This window comes from Stigmatopora argus, chromosome 1 (assembly GCF_051989625.1).
Source record: "Stigmatopora argus isolate UIUO_Sarg chromosome 1, RoL_Sarg_1.0, whole genome shotgun sequence".
NCBI lineage: Eukaryota > Metazoa > Chordata > Actinopteri > Syngnathiformes > Syngnathidae > Stigmatopora > Stigmatopora argus.
The window spans coordinates 12,924,081-12,946,499 of NC_135387.1; the positions used below are offsets into that span (position 1 = coordinate 12,924,081).

Here is a 22,419-nt window from a genome sequence, read left to right on the forward strand (position 1 = left end):
ACACGTACATACAATACATGAAGATGTGTACACATAAAAACATCATACGATGACCGGAGTCAAGGCCTGCTTAAACTGTGGGCTATGTCATACACAAAGACCTCAGTGATATTACTAGAACAAATTGAGGAGCTCAGATTCATAAAAACTCCTGCATGCTCACGCACTGTCAGGGTTTTTATTTCATTTTATCATATATTTGCCTGCAACAAAGTATAACCTTGGTCTTGCTATTAAAGAATGCTTGGCTTACCCTTAGGTATGTGCACATTGTTATTAACCTACTTGCTTGCAATGAAGTATAAGCTAAACAAAGAGGAGCCAAGATGCCTTGGAGTACTGGGAACCTGCCCTGAGCACTGCACCTGCGGCATCTGCCGACCACCACGGACGATACAGGAGGCTTCCTGATGCTTTGGTCCTTATCTTTTTTGACTATTGGGGACGTGTTTTGGTACACATGTACTAGGCTTAACTCACATGCACGCACGAAGATAAACACACCCAGACGTCCCAATATGTTTTCCACCCCTCCCTTTAGAGTTGAGGCATCCATGTAATCGGGGCCACCAAATGTAATAAAGCAACAGAAAAGATGTGTAAGGTTAAAATGGAGTCGGGAAGCTGCCGCAGCGGCCGTTCTCCTTGCAAGAAAAAAATCCAGAAGACTGTCTTTTCTTCTTTAGTTGTGGGTGAATTTGGAAATGTCTAATGGCGAACCTGACACACACAAACACCAAACAAATGGGTGTTCCGAGTATAAAAAAAGTACTTACAAACGACGAGATGGTTTCCTAGCAACTTGTGGTATGTTGGGCCACGTGGAAAAAAAGCTTCTGTTGGTTGTGTGACAGAATGAGAGAGTGAGTTTGCTATAAACAATGCGTATTAGAAAAAGATGGAGGGCTTTATGGGGTGAAGTAACGAGTATCCAGAGATAAGACGTCATGAATAGCTTACGGGGGAATAACGAAGAGAGCAAAAGCGTGAAAGGGAGGAAACACACCACTACAAATCTGACGAACCCACGGAAAAATAGCACATTTCCTCCACACTTCTAAGGGGGCAGTATTGACTGTCAGTTGATTCACTGAGCAGGTCTGATGACGGCACAGCTTGTCAAACCAGGTTGTAGAGAGATGATCTTGGGGATAAATAAGTATCAAAAACACAGTTATTACAAAAATGAAAAAGTAGAGCAAGCCAGGTGGTAAAAGAAAAATTCCAAATGCAATGCAATGTTTCCACTAGCTTCAAATGCGTAAAAAAGTTTTGCAGGGATTGTACAAAAAAGACTAGGTAAATCTCAGTGCCTCTGTTTTTTTTGGCAAGATAAATGGTACAAAAATATCTTTAAAATGATTCAACAAGAATTTGGCATCTTACATCTTATTTCATCAACTTAGCATTGAGTTGCTATGTAATAGTCTTCCCGTGTGCATACAAGATATCAGTGGTGTGCCATCAGGGCCTTCAAGGCCTTCTCTGCTGGCCTAAGAAATATCTGAATCACAGACTGATATTTTGTCCATGAATACTTATTAAATAATTCAAAATTGTCTGTTAGCTTCCTTTCATTGCTTTTCCCCCTGGTTGCACTGCTTCCAGATGTGTGTTTTCATATTGAAGCATTTAACCAATCACATTTCAGCCATTATTTGTTGCCAGGGTCAGAAATCTCCCTCAAGGCCTTCACAATCAGTTCTGCAGGCTCTGCTGCATTAAACAAGCGTCGATAAGACTGTTGCTTTAACCAATCAGAATTGGTGACACCAAGGCCTTCTCGCAGGCATAGGGATACGTCATTGCCTTGTCGCAGGCGTAGGGATACGTCATCGCTTTCACCAACTATGATTGGCTAAAGATAGAGTGGACTAGCCAGAGCTAGTAAGCTGTATCTTTAGCGAGCTGCACAAGCAAATATATTATTGTGTTGATTTAATGTGGTTTTGTCAACCCGCAATGGCTGAAGGAGGAGAAGAAATGGATTTCTTTGCAGATTTACTGTCAAAGCCATTTTCAAGACGGACTTTTCAAGAAAAAAAGCTGGACATCATTAAGAAAGGTCGGACAACTCCAAAGCAAGCAAGCCTGTCACAACCGGGAACGAACATTTTCAGCACTAAATCGAATAAAAACGTTTACTAGAAATACGACAGGACAGGCTCGACTTTCAGCATTAGCTTCGATGGCAATAGAAAAGAAGGAGGAAAGAAAGGAGGATGGATATTGTGTACAGGTAAAAAGGATTTTGGTGAGTAAAATATGGCTATATTCCTAAATAATATTTCAATTGTATGAGGTTATTATTGATGTTTTTTTATGTGTCACACCTGTAGTTGCAATAGAGGTTTTGTAGCCATAAAATAGTTTTTGAGGGTTGGATTGATTCAGACATAGTTGAAGTCGTCGTTAGAAAAGTCACGGACCGCTGCTGCAAGATACATGCATGTTTGGTACATGGTGCTGCAAAATTGTGCTATGTTGAGTTGGCAAAAAAGCAGACTATCTCCATCCGGCAGCTGCCACAAAGTGGAGTCCCAAAACAAGCGTGGGACTGTGACAGAGACGGAGCGACCGCAGCCTCCTGGTAGTGTACTAGGAAATTAATTGAGACCATCAATATGGTATTAATCATTAAAGACCAGGTGCTGATGTGGCACTTTGCTGGCTATTCTTTGCTTCGCAGTGCTCACACACGCACTGACACAGTCAAAGTTGGATGTGCTGTGTTGCAAAAGAGAACAAAAGTAAAGTAACAACTGAAGAAAATGAGAAAAGGCAATTTTTTTAAAACATTGGGACATCTCTTATATGCGATTTTCGACGACTTCAAAAGTGACGGTATTTATTCTGTGAAATGGTCAAATCAGAATATGTCGGGTGAATTGGGGTTAATAATCAACTCTTCTGGAAGCCATGTTTCTCATAACACCTAATCCGTTATGAGGCAGAGCACCACCAGGCCTGGAGTGCCATTTTAATCAGCCAGAAGAGACGCAAAGCGAGGCAACAACATTAAGCTGTTAAGAGCACCACGTCTCAAAATTGTTGAAGGTGTCTCGGTGAGATGAAGGCGTCGTCTCATGAATCATGCATCACACAAAGACAAAACCAGACTCACACTTGGGTTTTGTTTTGTTTTGTGTAAAAGTATGCCAGCGAGACTATATGACGCGCCCCAAAAGACGCCAAACCCCACTTCAGATCCAGACTCCCAGTGCAGTACACCCTCAGCACCTGCTCTCTATTGGATTGGGTCAATGGGCACTTCATTCATGATTAAGGAGCTGCAGATATGATAGAGACTGATCTAGACGGAAAGGCATAAGATTGACAAAGTTTCAGCCGAATAATAAACTGTGTACGTATGAGATAGCATGAGAGAGAGTATAAGGACTCATTTGTCAACACATTATGAATAAAAGGCAAAATGTAATAGATAACCCCATCATAAAGAGCTGATTAATATTGCAAGCAGGTATCAATGCGTTTGTTGGGGAGTGTAGTGGGATGGAAGAATGCTTGTAAGAGGATGAGGGTCAACATTAGAAGTGAGGAAGCAAGGTGAAGTGCAGTAATGATGATCAGAGTGTGAACATTCTAATCAGTAGTTAAAGAAGTCAGTGGAAAATGTGTTTGTGTTTTATTTGTTTTTCTCAGTGACAACACATTTTTCAAGCCAGGCTGGCGTGTGACATAATTTGATGAGGTTGAGATGACTCCTTCACAATTTGTGTTATTTGCTCAACAACTCTGTACATGATTGACCACCAGCACTGAGTCTTTTTTTAAATTCATTTTAAACAAAAATGTTCCCAATAATGTGATGTACAAATCTACAGCGATGTTTGTAAATATTTGGAGAGGATAGTAAACAATTTTGGTGCAACTGTATCACAACTTTGAGTTGTATCCATCTGTAAGTATGCATGTGAGATCGACTGTTTGAATAGAGAAAAAGCCTTTGATGCATATGATGGCTGCACATGCCAGCTTGCAGGAAAAAAAAGTCAAAGACACCAGAGAGATGGGGCCTGTGCCCACGAGGCCTCTCCTTGCCCTCCCCGTCTTGGCCTCCCTAGTCTGATCAATAAAGGGTCCTAATCACGCAGGACAGAGCAGTCCTTCCTCCTTTCTCTGATCTCTAATTGCCCCATGTTCTATTCTGGTTTCACGACCCTTACTCTTGCCAACTTCCATAGACTGCAACTGTGTATAGACGTCTTGGTGTAGTTTTCAACAGCAGGGCAGAACTTTTATTCCATTAGAACTTGGTCAAAGACATCGGCCTATTTCTAGAAAAAAAATGCAACATAGGCATCTGCTGAATTTATTCTGAATAAAACCGGGTCTAGATTATGTATTTACATCCGTTCTAAAACAATCCTGTTTTACCTGTACGATGTGATGGAATGAGACAAAAGTTACCTTTAATTCTTTTTAAAATGTGTTCCAATTCTGCATTCAATAATATCAAAGCCTTATTGGGTATCGAGAGTTAACTATTTCACTGCCATTGCTGAGTATACTGATCACTTTACAAAAAACATTCAAGGCATTCAAAGCATTCAACGCCATTGATGAATAAATTCTTCAATAATGTTTTTCAATGGGGTAACAATTTTACTTCTGGAAAAGCGCCGTCAGATGGCAGCAATGGAACACTTTGGATCTTTGGACTTTGAAAATTTTCTGTAATAATGTCAGCATTGTGAATTAAGGATAAAATATGATATCCAAATTTTGTTTTGGTGAGTGAGTATGACTGTCAACATGGAGTTGGTTGTTATGAGAAAAAAAATAAAAATAAACAGGGCATAATGTAAAATTCTCATTTTTTTACACTTTATTTTACTTTAACAACCAACATTGCATGTGATAGTTTTAGATCTAAAATGAATATCTTCATGAATGTTTTACTTGATACTGCCTTAATCAGGTTTACATTGAACTTAATGGTGTTCATATAAACACAACAATTCGTATAACGAGTGCATGAGTCTGCATGCAGCAAGATAACAGAACTTTCTCCAAAACCAACATAAACCCTTGCGAATTAAGAACAGCATGCATAAACTTAAATAATGACACATCCATTCATTTCTGGGGCTTCATCCCAGTTATCTAATTGCCTGTCTTTTATTTCTTTAATAAACTAATGAATGTGGCTGGGTTGAAATCATACATTAACTTTAAATCCCAAATGGCATCAGAAGAGCAGAATAATTTGTAGGAGAAATAATTACAGAGCATAGGAGCAGGCATCAATCGCCAAACACCGACTGTGCCCTCGTTGGAAACTACCTCACCCGAAAGCCAAGGCTCCATTAGGTATTGTCTGGGGCCTACAGGCTAATTTGTTTGCATCAATAATACATTCAAAGGATTTATCTAACTTGCAAATGAGCTTGCATTTACTGGTCCAAGAGGCAGGCAAGATGAGGAGGCAGTGAGAGGGGTGGAGTGGAAGCCTGCAACAGCTGGATTGGGCTATGTAGGACATAGTTAGGACACCAGGAGAGGTGTGCGCATAGAGGGACTGTTTAAATTTGGGATGTGTTTGAACACCAGCCAAAGTCAACGTGGGGTGGGGACAGGCCAAATTGTTCGTGACCAAATGTTGGAAAGACATAAATGAATTAAGAAATAAATGACATTGAAATCACCCTACAGCCACAACATAGTACCTGCTGCTCTGAATATTCTCTCATCCTGTGCCAGATGACAAAAATGACAAAGGAGAGCGAACGTGAGCTTCTCTCATATAATTTGGGCTATCCTCAGAGGACTCCAATACACTTTGATCTCTGTCCTAGGCTGAAGGAGAGCAAAACAAAAGAAGAACAAGGTTGTGGCTAAATTGAGGGTTATCAAGAGTGAGCTGGGAGAGGGAAAGTAAGAGAGAGACGGAAGAGGAAAAGAGGAAGCCTGGCCATGAACATATGTTGGCGCTTCATGCCAAGCCCCATTGGCTCAGGAGAGCCACACATACGCTGCACCGCTGCCGCGCTTGCCACTCCAAACCTCTCCAACATCAACACCATGGCACTACTTAGTCGAACAAATCTACAGGGATGAATCTGGAAAGAGATGAGGTCTTCCCAGGCTCAGATCTGCCAGCCTCAGCCTGATTGGAGTCAAACATTCACAGACAAGTGGCATTTGGGAACTCTTAGGGTCGTGTCCCAACATATTTGGGCTGCAACTCATTTCTGTACAATAACTAAGAAGCCTTCATTCTTCAGGAGTTTGGCAATAAGCTTAACAACAGACCACAGCGGAATGCCCAATTATTTACTAAAGTAATTGTTTTACCCGAATAACACAGTCTGCGGTATTTAATTCAGTTTCTAATATGGAACATTTATAATTAGTGTCATACTTGAATTCACACAAAGGCCTTGCATAGTAATACCTTCACACAAGACTTAATATGATTATTTAGGAATATAATATATGTATGAAATATTTTGTGTAATAAGAGTAGAAACCCTTGAGCTATCGCGGGACAACGAAGATGATCCTGCATTTAATTTTACTGTGGTGTTAAAGAGGGACAGAGAGCTGGGGGGAGAAAATGAAGGTGAGAAATTGGGAGTGGTTGGATGGCTTTTGTACTATACTGGCAGTGGGCACTACTTGGGATCTAACCATAAAGATATACAATTTCACTCATAAAGCCACACAATTGAGCCAAGGGACACAAAACAATTAAACAGGTCAAGGTGTGTTGGGAAACACTGCAAGATAGTATGTCCCTGCTGATCAAAATCCAACTGGAATTTCTAGTTTGTTCAATACACCGAATGGTTCCAATTGACAGTAAACTACTGTTGTAATATTAAAAAAATGAATTTATAAAAAACATTTAATGTGAGGCATTCCCATCCAACAACACACAGAAAAATAGTGCACCCATATCGCCTGGGAACCGCAGGAGCAATGAGGGGAAAACTCTCATGAGAATAGAATGGGGACATTTAGCCCACTGTGTGTATTCATATATGTGGATGTGGACAGTATTGTAAAGAGACCTTTGAACACATTCTCTAAAAATAGTAACAAGGAAGCACGGGTGGGATTCGGGCTATTATTATTGCACACACGTACCACTTGGTCCTACCAAGTAAAGGGATGGGACTAATGATTTTCCTGGCGCATGCAATTAAAAAACTATTTGTCACCTGCCAGGCTGCGTATGACTTTAAGGCCCCTTGCCAGAGGAGCGGATAGTAAGTGCACATACACATACTTCCTACTGTAAAGTGTATACAACTGTGTGTGCTCAAAGAGGAGTCACAGGTAGAAAATGAGCAGGGATAATAAGACAGACAGGAAGAGTGAAGTATACTTTGGCCAAGTTGTGTAAAATACTGATTCACCCAGGGAGGTGAATACCAGGACAGATAGCTCCTCTGATGCATCCTTTCAGTGAAAGTCATTCTCCTGGTGGTAAGCTTTTGGCTAAAACAATATGGTATTCCCCAAATCAACATGACCCCACTGCCCAGCCAGTTCTGCCCCCAGAGAGAATAAGATTATGGGAACCTCTGCTCTCCACACTATTGCTTTTGTCCATCTAACCAACTCTGCTGCAGATGACCAAAGGGATAAAATAAAAGAGGTTTTGCAATTGTCATTGACAATTTTTCTAAAATATCTTCTTTTTATAAAATTTCATATATTTTCCTGCTCGTTGAGCTCTTCTTTTCTATATGTCAGAAGAGGGAACCACCTTAATTTTAGGGAGAGCAAAAATCGACTTCTAGCATTATCTTATGCTTCTGAGGGACTAAAGTACAGTCATACCTCTACTTACGAATGCCTCTAGGTACGAGCGTTTCAGGTTATATGCAAATGAGTGACTCGAGATAAAAGTAAATGCATTTCCTTATCTATTTTATTTTGAATTCCCCTTATTAAGCAATTAAAAATTGTACAAATGCAATGTGGCATATATTTTGACACACACACATAGGGCACACGTAAAAGTTTAAAATGTACTACAAAGTGGATGGCTTTAGGCCCTGGTAGAAGCCATATCGCGGGCAAACACGGGTATTCATCTATAACGGCCACGGAGGGAGATATTTCAGCAGTGCAAGGCACATTTTCACATGTTTTATTTATTTTAAGACATTAATAAAAAAAATCCTTATAGTTTTCTCTCATTTTTGTGTGTTTCCTGACATCTTTCATACAAAATTGGGACACTGACCAATTTTAAAGGGTTTAGTTGGTAGTTGTGTGAGGACTGTGGAACGAATTAGAGAAATTACATATAAAGTACACCTCTACTTATGAAATGTTCAAGTTACGAAAAAAGTGTTGGAACTAATTAATTTCGCAAGTAGAGGTACGACTGTAGTGCCTTGACATAGGAGTGAGTTTTATAAGATAGTTTGCTATTAAACCTAGTTTTGGCTTGGGAGCGCAAAATAAATGTAGAATGTGTAAATGTGGCAGTCCAGTCTGTAAGACTTTAAAAAAAAAATTGCAGTTTTTTAAATTTAATTATTTTATTACACACTGCTTTTATGAAAGGCATAAAATACTGTGAATAGAGTGATATTTTCCTTTTCAAACACTTAAACACATTTGTGAGAAGAACCAAGTTTATCTTGATCATCAAATTAAAAAGTTGAAGGCTCTGATTTCCAGTGGCGAAGTAGTTAGTCGATTCAAAAGATTTGCTCAATCGATATTGAATGACGCAGGAAAGAAATGCAATGTGTTGATTCATCAATTTCTTTGCCCACAATTACATATGACTGTTTTAAGTTACAAGTGTGATTACTGAACAAATAAAACGTGTATCTCAAGGTACTGCTGTGTAATGAAAATGGGCAGGAGGAAGTAAATAACAGTAGGACAAGTGAAGGCTTCCTGTGCATTTTAAGGTTCCTTCGAGATCTGGGCATACGCTCAGTTGCTGTAATTTACAAGGCAGCTCGTTAACATCTGCTGATTTGCACCACTCATTTGCTCTCCCTCATCTTCACCCAATGATAACGTCTTCTGCAGCTAATTCTCCCATCTGCCGAGCCCCTCTGAGCTTTTTGCTATCCACCTCTTTTGAGGTCTGGTTAGGTTTTGAGATGCGACTGAAAAAAAGAGCAAAGCCAACAAACTGAAGGCTATGTGTGTTCAATATGACATGTATCCAGTTGGAAAAAAAAGACTAAAAGACGTCTAGTTTGGCACCGATGGCTTGACGTTCCCTTGTAGTTACTTCTCTACCACCCCCTGTTGAGTGAGAATGATGAGAAAAAAAACTTGGAGATGAAGGGATCACTATGAAATCGTGGGGGCGGCGGGCACTGTGGCAGAGACAGATTGGCAGGATGACCCAAAAAGAGAGAGGAAAAAAAAGGAGGCTAAATAGGACATTCCAAACACAACAGCACTGAAAACAAGGTAATAGATTGCTGAATTAGATAAATAAATACATTGATAAAATTCTTAATTAAATAGTCCAGAGTCAGTGGGGACTTCACTAACCACTTCCAATGACAAACTGCCTTGATGTGATGAATTGAGCACAAACAGAACTTAAAACCATCATCCTTCCACTACTGAGGAATGACCAGATAAAATACTATAATTTGAACAATGAAAATTGCCAATTATAGTAATTGCAATCAAAGCTGATGGCTTGTGTGCTGAGGAGGGCTTGTCGGTAAAAAGCAAATTGAGATCGATATCATTCTGAATGCAAAGTGAATGAGTGGCAGCTTCCATCATCATAGCACGTGTCTGTGTTCGACCCCCTTTTCTCCCTTTTAACCACTCTCGCTCTGCTGTCTTTTTCTTTTCCTCCACGGCACATCCATGTGATCGTAGCACACTGTCAGCCCTCATCCACAGCTAATTGGAGCTCAGAGGAGCAATCAGGGCAGGACAAATCGGACAGTTCTGGTCATTAGGCGTGACCAGTGTTCTCTGGGAAGCGGGGTGACGCTTGCATGCTTCTGTCATCAAGCCCGAGCCTACACAGTGACATGGGCAATCTGTGGCTTGACATGAGAGGGGCCACAGAGATTGGCACAAACCGAGTTGGGAAGTGTTGATCTCCGAACACACAGACACATGCACACATACAAGACATGAACACAAACAGCCCAGCTGGTCACACTTTGTTAAAAAAGACATGTGAGAATTTCATAAAAGTGCAACATCAAAGTCAGGTCACGGTTCTTGTAACCCAATCTTTTTATTTTTCTATTTTCAGTGTGCAAGAACCACATTTCCAGTGTTTTTGTTGGCCCCATCCCCTAGTTTGACATTTTTGGACTCATTGTAAACCACATAGGTAGATATAAATACATAAACATAAATAAAATCATGAATAAATTATTTTCAGGCAAATTATGAGTCCCTTTTTTATGGGGTTAGCACATAAGAAAATCCCTAATAGTATAAACAATGTTAACAACGTAGCAACAATATAGACATTGAATTATTTGTATATTCAAAGCTTTATAGATAGTACCAATATAGAATCTGAATGTGATCTGTTATTTGTTTTTCTGTGTGTTTACTTAAAACATATTTTACACTGCAGTCTCTGGGACATTGACTTTGCATGGATTTAATAGGCATGGCATTTCCTGGTGAGCGATAAATGTTTCGGGAATAAGAGTGAAGTTAGGTGCTGCTAACACAGTTTAACGTTCCAGCATGCCAGTTGTAGCGCTGACAAGGGTGGGCAAACCTGTCCTCAATCACTCCCACAGACCCCACTCGGTAGCATGTCAAGAGGGTCACGCGAGTGAACGATGATGACTTACTCCGTGAAAAACTTAGAGGGAAACTGACATGACTAATGCAAAATTTGAAAATTTTAATTTGAGGCTGATTAACAACCACCTAAAATGAAGTGATCAAATTAGTTCAAAAAAGAACAACTCCACTACTTCTTGACCATAAGACAGCTCTTTGGTTTCCTGTCTTAGATTATTGGACAACATTTTAAATCGAAGTGCCTGTGGCTGTTGTGACTACTGAGGTAAAAAATATCTTGATTAATCCGTTTGAATAGAATGCACGTGTCAGTTATAATAAAATATTAATAATCTATGCCTTGTTGTCATTTAAATTTATTGTAACTTCACCCCAATACCAATAAGTTTAGTCTTTTCAATCAAAGTGTTCTGTATTTTATTACAACAATAAGAAAAAAAACATACTTTCAATGAAAAACAACACTATTTGACTTTTCAATGTATAGTGACCAGTTGAACTCGTGTATTGCTTGGTTGGAACGTTTACACAACGAGAGCGTGCAGTATTAACAGAATAAAATTATTTACTGCTCTGTGCCGCCTGGTGAAATAACAAGAGTGGTACACTGACATGTAAAATGTTGACGTCAATAAGGGTCGTGGAAAAGACCAAATGTAAACAAGTCGATGGTGACTCCCAGGGAACGCGGGCGGCACAATTGTGGAGCAGGTGAATGCCAATTCGCCTCGCTGGCCGAGCCCTAACCTTTCAGGATAACTGAATTATTTAAGAAGCCTATACCTGTTGTGGGCCTTTACTTGTCCGTCTAGGCTCATGCTGGTTCGAGAAGGGGCAGACAAGGGCCCCGCACGCCTCTTTGGTCGCGATGTGAAAATGGCAAGACAAATGCAGCGGGGGATTTGTGATAATTGGCTGTGCTGGTGGGCTTGGCCACGAGTGGAGAAAAGGTCGTAGGCACTGTGGAAGAGATCATCCCGTGCTCATTGTTTTTGGAGAAAGAGCTCCAGCGGGGGCTATTAATTAAGTACCCGGGTAACCTCCAATTTGTTTGGAGGTCAGGAGCTTCAGCATTGCCGCTTTGGGCCGTGGCGTGCTCAGCAGACCAGAGGAAAAGTCATATCAGGGTGACGGAAATGTTTGAAAGTCAGACGCGCAATTGTTCTGTGACTGCACAGCAAGCTAGACGGAGGCTGTAAAAGGGGCAAGGTGCGACCACTAGGTGTGCCACTGAATCAGTTGCTCATATCACGGCACCTAGGCTGATGTAGACGCAAGTACTATTTGGTCTCAGCTATCACTGTTCCTAAAGGGACTCGTTAATCCGTTGAATGTGCCAGTGTGGAGCATCCTGATATTCTTGTCCATGACGTGTCAAGAGGTACTGCCAATCCTGTAGTGAATAATACTGTCAGGCACTGGCGTCAAATTGATATGCGGTAGATTTGATCTCATTCTCTGTTGAAGTGTACGTATTTCCATCTGATACAAACAACAGCCTGCATCGCTAAAGGCAATTATGTTTCTAGTGCTCGTTTGCCCCGAGGTTGCAGACAGCCAGTCAACACCTTGCCAGCTTTTCCTACCTCGCAAGCCTCTCAGTGAAATCAACTCAACGGGTCCCGGGGCTCATCCATGATTTATCTCTGTGAAATATTCATTATGGACCCTTGCATCGTTTGGACATATCTGATGTGAATAATCTGGAACTGACAGCCTTTCTTGGTCATCACACATCACCTGAGCCGGCCGGCACTTGTCTCCTACCGCTCGGAGCAGCAGCGGCATCTAAACTGAGCTGAAGGAATACAGAATTCCCGTACATATAAAGAATATATCTGCAGGTCTTATGTCTACCCGCATGTCAGCCAAGAGCCCAGAGCTGTCACAATTCTCTTCTACGTAAGCAGGTGATGAAGCCTCACATATAAAACGTATCTAATCTGTATTTTCTTAAGATTGTGTGAATGGGATGTAAAATCAGACTCTGGCAGGTGCAAGATCTCGATAGTCAAGGTGAAGCAACGATAAATAAATCATCAAAGACAATAAAAAAAGGAGAACTTGAGGCCCGCAGACAGTCTACTCTGTCAATCTTCCATCACTTACTCTGCTTCCTTTCCAATTAAGTGACCTTTGGGCTCATACATACATTAAAAGACTGAATACTGTCTAATAGTGCTGGAATGATCACAGTGACAACGGTGAGGGCTAATTTTCCGACATAACACTGGTTCAAGTGGTTCCAAAGTCATTAAATTCACGGGGAATAATGTCATAGGAAAAATGGAAGTGCGGTGAATACTGATATTAATAATGTATTCATGAGAGACAAGAGCACTGTGGCCGGAGCTGAGAAAAGGTTCGAGGGAGGAAGCGATAGCTGGAAAGAAACAAGGTCGTCAGCGTTCCCTCCTGCCTTGGAAGTCATTTCATTATCTCATCCCTCTCCCTTCTCTAAAGTGGGAAAGGCAGGAGAAGCTATTGACCCCTCTCTGAGAAGAGGCAGGTAGCAGGACAAATGAAGTTTCCCCTCAGACCCCCTCCATATTAATATCATAATTATCCCCACCTCTGTGCCCCCGCGAGCCAGCGCAAATGGCGCGGTCTTATTTGCTGGAGAGGTGCAAGCGTGGAATTACATTCGATTAGCTCTAAACAAAAGAGGGGGACATGAGGCGAGAGAATCAATCAGTGTCAGCGGCATGCTTCTTCGTGTCAATGGGCGCCCGCATTTTTCATCCCAACTTATGCAGGTATATCTCGAAAGCTTTTCCGCTAACTTTTCCATTGTAGTCATCTTGGTACCCCTGCTCCATTGCACAAATGAGACAAAAGTACCTATTCATTATTTTTGTGCTCAACACTGAGTTTGACCAGATGAATATTTAGGAGAAACCAGAAATCATGATCCATTGCATTTGGGGACCCTGGAAAAGACTAAATTAACATACTAAGACAAACGCTAACACCAGGACTAGGAACAAGAGACCAGAAGACCGAGTCTAAGACCAGAAAAACAATTTATATGTGATCTTAAACCAGGGCCGATTTCCAGTCTAAACTAATGTTTTGTTTATTTCTCACTTTCCAAGGAGACTGATTTTGCTGTAATATATTCCACTTCAAATGGAATGAAGTGTTTTGGCGTTAATTTTCCATTTAAACTCTTGTGAGAACACATGAGAGCAAATTTCCTCCTCTGTAATGTTTTCCTCCCATAAATATACCCGACTGGGTGCAACACACAAAGCCAAAGTGAATGCCAGACTGAAAAAAACTGTCTATCATTTTTATGGATACAAAAGGGAAAAAGATTAGTCACAAAATAACAATTGCTATTCCTTTTCTAATATCCCCAATTATTGAAATGGCTACTTTAGATTAGAATAAATCATTTCATCATCATTTATGAATATTTCTTTGTATTGATTTTTCTAAACATGGAATGTTTACAGAAAAGGTCAAAAATGCCTGCAAGTATCAAGTAATTCATTTTGATGGATGAGGGCGAGGTGTTTTAAAGGCACGTGTGCCATTACCACATACATCAAGCTCTATTAACTCAAATATAACAGATTGTTTGCAACTGCAGGAATGGAGACTGATTTGGTGGTTGGTTTTAGAGACATTTTAGACTCAAGTATCTGAAGCCATGGAGGGGTGACAGTAAATTGGGAGGTGAAAAGCACAAAATGAAGTGAATCGAGTGAGAAAGACCACCCAGCTCTGCACTTGTGTCCCCAGGCTCATTACCCAGTCTTTACCTGGCTCACTCAATAAAGAGTGGATAAAGAGGTGCACAACCGTAAGCTCTCTCCCTGAAACACCTTTCTCTAACGTCATTGTTTGTGTCCTCCTCCGAAAATACTGCCCTGCATGTTAAACACGGATCCATGCCCATTCCTTCACTGCTTCACTGTCGTTTTTTATTGCATTGCATCTCGGAAGCCATCACGGTTATTTTTAAACTTTTAAAAAGTTGCGTCCATCTTCCTTGCGTTCACCCGCATTCCCCTCTGTCTCTCCCTGACTGTGCTGTGTAATGGAATATATTTTCATCCATGCCTCTCTGCGACAGTTGTTGCTGGATGCTTGAATATTTGCATTTTTCACTCACTGGTGACCTTTCCAATTCACAGCTTTGGGAGCACCAGTCTTTTTACTGCCTGCCTGTTGACAGACTACTCCCTGCAAATCACATATGCCCACAGCTAATAGTGCACAGGGATTCACGGAGGCAGGGTTGAGGCAGATAGAGGCAAAAGGTGGAAAAAGCGACAGAGCGAAGACCTGACTGACTGTCTGACACAATGCTTCTGAATGCAAGTTGAAATCTGCATGTGAATTTAAAAACGGGTGTATGTTTGGTAGCTTTGTGCACTAGGCACCTACGGAATCAAGACATTTATTGGGTGAAAATGTAGTATTTGTTGGGCAGAAGAAAGTGTCGCTAGGGAAGAATGTTGTGCATCAATTGAAGGGTAGTGGGGCATGTTTAATACACAGTATCTATGCTTCTTATCACACCAACAGTAGTGGCAACAATAGGAAAACGAGGGGAAAAACAATCAAAAGTTTTCAAAAAGTACATTAAACAATTGCAATGATGAAGCTAGCAGAATCTTTGTCCGGTAACAAGAGTGATGGGATGGACAACCTACTAAGCTTGCAGATTAATGACTCTGTGAGCAAACCCTGTGGTGCACGGGACCTCGTAGATTATATTTAACAGATGTGACACAAGGGTGATGGCCGGGCTTTATAGATGACGGAGATTCTTCTCCCACAGGATGGCATGTTTGTGCAATGCCAGAGACTTGGAAGATATGTGAATGTATCGTGGGTGTAAAGTGATATGCTGACACAATACTGCCAACTGACAAAGTAAAATACTAAGGTGAAAAGGACTCCTAGCGACTCATTCGGATTCAAAGGAGGAGCTCTTACCTGGAGCAGCCAGTAGCACCTACGGTGGAAGGTGGGGATGATGGACGAGTGGACATAGCAGCCATATAGACACTGGAAGAAGACAAGACAGGAAAAGGTGTCAGATAGACAGACAAGGGGGATTGCCATCACAATACCATTCAATAAGTCACAGATGTGGGGTGTGCAGAGTGGGTTCGGTTCCCACTTCTAGACTCGTGTGAGTGTGAATGGTTGTCTGTCACTCTTATGTTCCCTGTGACTGACTGCCAACCATTTCAGAGTTAAGTGGTGTACAATCGATGCTCCATCCTTGATGCGGACGAAAACGAATGCCCACAGTCATAGTATTGTTGTCGTTGAGCTGGAGAAAGGACCTGGATTGGTTTAACTGCTAAAGACAGTAATTGCGACTTCCCAATTTGACTATTTCTTTCCTTGCAATCCACTCGTATCATGACCTGCTTGGAGAGAGCCTCTGTCAAAATGATTAAAAACCTCCTTATGTCATCACCCCACGGGGCACCCCAAGCACATAACTAAACTACAGTGTTATTAATATCCTTATCGCAAACAGATAATGCTGTGCCTGGGGGCTAGTTACTGTGGAGTGAGCTAGGCAGAGTTGATAACGCCCCCATATCTGGCAGAGGGGACATTTTTCAACAGCGGTCAACAGAGGTAAATAAAGCCAGCATCATTCCCCCAAACATGGACATGTTCCATTCTTCTCAGGCAGGCCGTTGGCCGAGGCTCCCAGGTGACCCACAGGGCAGGGGACAGGTGTTTGTGATCTCATCTCATCTCCCATCTCATTACCTGAACTGCTTTATCCTCACTAGGTTCACAGGGGATGCTGGAGCCTATCTCAGCTGACTTTGGGCCAGAGGAGGGGGAGACCATGAATTGGTGGTCAGCCAGTCGCAGGGCATAAGGAGACAAACAACCATTCACGCTCACACTCATACCTAGAGTCAATTTAGAGTGCCCAATCAGCCTACCATGCATGTCTTTGGAAAGTGGGAGGAAACCAATGTTCCCAGAGAAACCCCACGCATGCCCGGGGAGAACATAGAAACTCCACACAGGTGGACCGACCTGGATTTATACTCAGGTTACTGTGAGGCCGACGAGCTAACCACTCATCCGCCGGGCCGCCCGGTGTTTGTTGGCGAACACAATGTACATCACTCAGGAGTTACCTTTTTTTGATACACTTAACAACAATAGAGTAACAAGTGCCTTCAAGCTAAGTAACAAATTCAACATGTAAGTAAACGAGAGCTTCATGTTGGTCCACTCAAACAAAACCACAAGAACAAGATCAAATGCAAAAAGCGTTTGCTCGATTTGCTTTTTAAAGAGAGCCTAATGCAATTTCCAGCCATTGCCATGAGTGAATGCATATATTAACTGCCTCCTCGTATCACCTAAAGACAGGACATAAAAAGTAAAAGATGAATTTTTAAATGAAGTTGGGGAGCCATTTAAGGCAGCTAGTTCTTAGAGCAATGGAAAATATTGCTCTGTGACAATGTGAGCACCAAACCTACCATAAGAAAGAGTGGGCTCTCCACTTCCACCAGAAATAGACAGTCTATCTTTAATATAGTGGTGGAAAAAAAGGTTTATGTGGGGTAAAAAAAACAACCTCTTCTTTTATTTTGAATTGACATTAAACAATATGCATTTTTTTTAAACTTATGGGCAGTTTCAACCTTTCAGACTGTTTAAAGATAGCATTATACCATTATTTATTTAATTGGATAGTAGTTCAGTGATCTGAGCATCCCACTGCCTTTTTAGAGGGTTTGATTCTGACTTGTGGAGGGTAAAAAGCCAAAAGGGTGTGATGGAATATCATTATTACTTAATTACTATGAATAATGTAACACATTGCTTGTCTGTCTTTTGTATAAGTTACGTTTTTTTTCAGTTTTATTGAAAATTATGATTGGTTGCCAATGAAGGAATATTAAGGGTTAACGCTTAAAAGAGAGTTCATTATATCTCCCTGCCTGGCCTTTGGAATGCAAGGTTATTTGGACAGGATGTGGGAGTAGGACTCAATAGATTGCAGATGTGGGGGGGGGGGGGGGGGGTTGAACTGTGTGCAGGTACCAGTTGCTGAAAATGGAAAGATACAGCTGGGAGGAAACGCAGGAAAATCTTCAAGGAAGAAAGACCAATGAGCAAGCTAGGGTTAACTGCATATTACACATAACCAATCGTATAGTGCCAGGATGCCTTTGTGTTGTGTCATTTGCATATTGTGTAGTATAACTAAGTTCCCGGGCAACCCAGAAGAAGAACTACGTCGACTGGTGTCAAATAAGACGTATAGAGTGTATTGAGAGGGACCTGGGCCCCGTGTGTGTGTATTTTGGATTGGTGTGGTAAGAATAAATCCACTCGTGTGTGAAACTGCTAGCTTCCTGAGATCTCTATATCGCAGAACGAGCGCGCAAATTGTTGGATTGAGTGAAAATCGGGTAAGGTTACAAATTGGAGTCAGATTATTAACTTAACTTTAATATACTTATAGATTTTAAAACCCAACACCAACCATTTCAGGGTGTACCCTCCCTCCTACCCATAGTTAGCTGGGATAGGCTCCAGCACCTCAATAACCTTTGTGAGGATAAGCGGAATAGAAGATAAATGAACATTACTCACTGCAAAAGTCAGTAGAGAGCATGGCAAAGAGGAGAGAAAGTGTTCACACTATAATTGATGGTAGAATTCCCAGCATGCCTTGTGCTGAATGTTGATGAATATTCATACGTTTTAACGCTTTTTTAGTGTCTAATTCTTTCTCAGTGTAGCAGTAGTCATGAGGTGTCTTCAGTGTTCATTTCATAATTTATAAATTCCATCATCTAATTTGTTATTTTTATGTGCAATGCACGTACATAGTGTGTGCTTACTCTGGTTTGTTGATGTAGAGTCAATGTATACAGTCTACCCATAATAAATGACAATTGTGACAATTGATGCGAATTATGACAATAGAAAATGTATTAGTGTTTTTGCAATTTTTATTCCAATATCGCCCAGCTCCTTTCTCCTCCATGTAAAAATTGAGTTAATAAGTATTCATATTGCTGTCGGTGAATAATTGGATTCTAGTTAATGGTAATGATAGTGCTTTAAAACCGTGCGTGTTACAGGTTACCCCAAAGATGGAACTGGTGCATGCAAACAGCAAGGAAACAACCAAGACATTTTCTACAATTTTTCTTAGATTATATGTGCACAATTTCTTGACTCTAATTAGTGGTGACACCACACTGACACTCATTAAGAAGTGATACTTGCTACAAGCGCTCAAGCAGGTTTTCCCAGCATACTATTGTGGATAAGCAATGGTAGAATGCTAAAGCAATGAATTGGACGGTGTGAAACAAAGCATCCGGTAGCATGTGATAAATAGGCACCCCTGAGTGTGTTGTCTCAGATTGAAGCCAAGGGGAAAAAAAGAGCGATAATAGTAAGGCTAGGCTTGCAGAGTAAAACTGTGTTTAAAACCATTTGTTTGGCAACACCAAATGCTCTGATTAATTATACTTGTGTAGCACTCCACTGCCACAAAAATGTGGTACGAATTGAGGGACATGTAAAAAAAAAACATAATGACCACGTGCAACAATTTAGTTTTACATGAAATGCCTATGATTATTTTTTGGGTCTTTTGCAATTGATTTTTAAAGAGCAATATGTAAAATGTCATACTTAAATTATTCGTTAAAAGGCCCTAATATTTCAAGACATTACAGCCCATTGGGGAAGAGAAGTTTTACACGTCAATATTGTGATATTTGGTTGCAGTACCAATACTGGCCACCAATCTTTCATATTACTCCTTTAAATGGCAAACTGTGTCATACAGAATTCCCGCTCCTTTTACTTTTTACTATACTCTCTTCCATTAAAGCTGTCTCAAATTTGATGCAAGCCTCCTCCCACTTCTATAGCACTGCCATCCATTACTACACGCTGGCAACAAGCAGATGTGTCCTCCCACTCCCACAGTGTAGCCACTGTAATGTCACATTACTCCACACAATTACATTTGCTATCAGCTTGCGGGTGCCGGCTGTGAAGTTTTGGAAGGATTTAAGATACAAACTTCTCTTGAAAACATTTTGCAATGTAAGGCAATTTACTGTTTAATTAGAATTTGTTGCAATGCCTACACTAGAAGAACAGATATTGTAGACAGAGACATTACTACTGGGATTAAAGCTGCCATCATTAGCCACAAAGTAAGACCATTCATTGACTTTCATTAGAGTTAAATAACAACAATACACAAAAAGTAGTGAGGAGTAACTGATTGCATGTAATAATAGCTTTACATATTTCTCGTACTAAATCGAAATGTTGTAATTGTAATGAGTTACATTAGTCCTTACATAAAGCTGTTCATGGAAAGGAAAATTCTGCAAATTTCAAGTACTGCTAAAAGTAGTAGTGGGGTGTACGTCTTCAAACCCCAGTGATGATGATACCAAAATAAAGTAAAAGAAATATATGAAAAATAAACCAGACTAAATTAGTACACATTATAAAGGACAATATTGATTAAATAATTGTGAATACCAGAACTAAATAATTGTACCCCTGATATTTTGTTTTATCCAAATTGACTAAAGCCATACTTGCCCTGTTCTTCTTTCTGGTTGTCCAGGAAGGCTCTAACTCATACCTGTCAACCTCTGCCGATAACTGCCCTTATAAATGATTGATTCCCGTTACAAACCCCCCAAAAAACTTACAAACACCGTACGAGTCGTACGGTGTTTGTAAGGTTTTTGGAGGGGTTTGTAAGGGGAATCATAATCATTTATAAGGGCAGTTATCGGCAGAGGTTGACAGGTATGCTAACTATTAAAGACACATCTATGGTTGGAGTTCCACTTTCAGTAGAGATCGATGGAAAATATGGACGAGCAGTTTGACAGCCCTACACAGACTCCTGACCTCAACCTTGAAGCACAGTAGGACAATGGCCGAGAGCCAGGCATTTTTCTCAATATCAGTGTGATTTGTGCTTTTGACTTGTAGAAGGCCTTGCCAGAAGAGTTTAAAATGTTAAGAATAGAGATGTCACTTAAGTTCATAAGCAAACTAAAAGAGGTGAGCTATTACTTTAAACCACATTGCTTTGTTTGAATTTCTGCAACATTTATGTAGACAGAACAAAAGAATGGCTGTCTTCGTAAATTGTTAATACCGAGGATCTATTGATGGATGCATCATGGCCGATACTGTTTCTGCTCATAGCAGTTGATCCACTGAGAGCGGGCTGCGCTGTGCCTGCATGCAGTTGGACGAAGCTTTGGCGTGCTTCCTCACAATTGACGGAGGCCGGGGCAATGGGCGTCTGTGACTTGGCTGGGGAGGGAATAAATTAGCCCCCAGGCTGCTGTCTTTTCCCACTGTTTACTCAATTTTTCAAGCACATGAAAAAATGTGAAGGAAAAACAAGCAGCTTAAAACATAACAACTGTTGCACCTGCCAGCAACGATATACAGTCAGTATCAAACACATTTGCATACACACATAGGCTTGTGCACCTTTAGCCTCCAGCCACACTTCTACCAACCCACACACGCACACGAGTACAATTTGGCAATGAGTTCTGACAAAACTGCGCCCACGCCTTTAGGAGCGCTCGCCCGAGTCAGACTTGCTCTTGCGCTCGTGCACACACGCCCTTGCGCACAGTTTAACAGACAATAACGATACTCTTTTTGTGCGTGTGTGCGCGCCTACATGCAAAGACCATCAAACTAAAGTGCTTATCAGTAATTCAAGACATATTTACTGGTGTTGCTGCTCTTTGCATGCCAAGCATCTGTGCACTCAAGTGATGGCAACACAACTATTATTTGCTGTCTCTGAGTTATGACAGATGACAGCAAATCACAGGGAAAACAATTAAACCATAATTACACACACATACAGTAGCAAACATATAAGCCTGTGGTGTAAAATTTAAGAGGCCTTTGCACACATCAAAACAGATACATGCTGTTTTGGTGCTGCACATGACTCATTATAGAGGACTACATGGAGGTGTACAAAAGAAGTTTGTCCATAATGAATTCATGTGCTGTCACCACAGACAGCAAGGCAAAAATGAGTTACAACAACAAAGTCAACGCCATTGCATTCATCATTCCGCCATGCAAAGCTGGCTTGCTACAACCACAAAACACTTCTCCACTTCTGCCGCCCCTCCGCTAAGAGGTTGCGACTGATTCAAGTTCAAAGTTCACTCGGGGCAGAAGGGCAAGACAGCTTCGTGATAAACGGTTTAGCCTTAATAAAGCTTTCTTAAAGGCAGGGCCGCCAACAACTACCTGTCCTCCCTTCGGAATCATCAGCTGACCCTGGCCTGTCTGTTGCCGTGGCAACGCCACACTTGTACCCATCCATCATGTCTGAAAGGTGACGGGCACTGACGTGGCAGCAAAGAACAACGTCCGCTTTGCAAACATGGTTTAGATTCCATTCAAAAGTATGATTTCCGCTTGTCCTTATTACACTTTTCATGAAAATTCTAAACACAGCAAAGATTTTTAGAATCACAGTGAAACTGGTAAAGTGATGGCGTTTCTTCTCCTGCAATTTATAATTTTGTTTTTCTAAAAATCTTAGCAAACATCCTTCATACACAGACATATTGCAACTGACTACGGCCCTCAATTTGATCATTTATGGAAAATGGTGAACTG

The 22,419-nt window shown here is 41.0% G+C and overlaps 1 protein-coding gene across 18 annotated transcripts in view; it reads right to left on the reverse strand.

Annotated features, from left to right (window-relative positions):
• The window catches only part of camta1a (calmodulin binding transcription activator 1a), a 286,785-nt gene that overhangs the window by 40,534 nt on the left and 223,832 nt on the right, over window positions 1–22,419 (reverse strand). For all 18 annotated transcript variants that reach the window (XM_077597899.1, XM_077597989.1, XM_077597908.1 and 15 more), the window contains one exon: window positions 15,697–15,768. In XM_077597899.1, coding sequence (XP_077454025.1) covers window positions 15,697–15,768 — 72 coding nt within the window. The remainder of the gene's footprint in view (window positions 1–15,696; window positions 15,769–22,419) is intronic.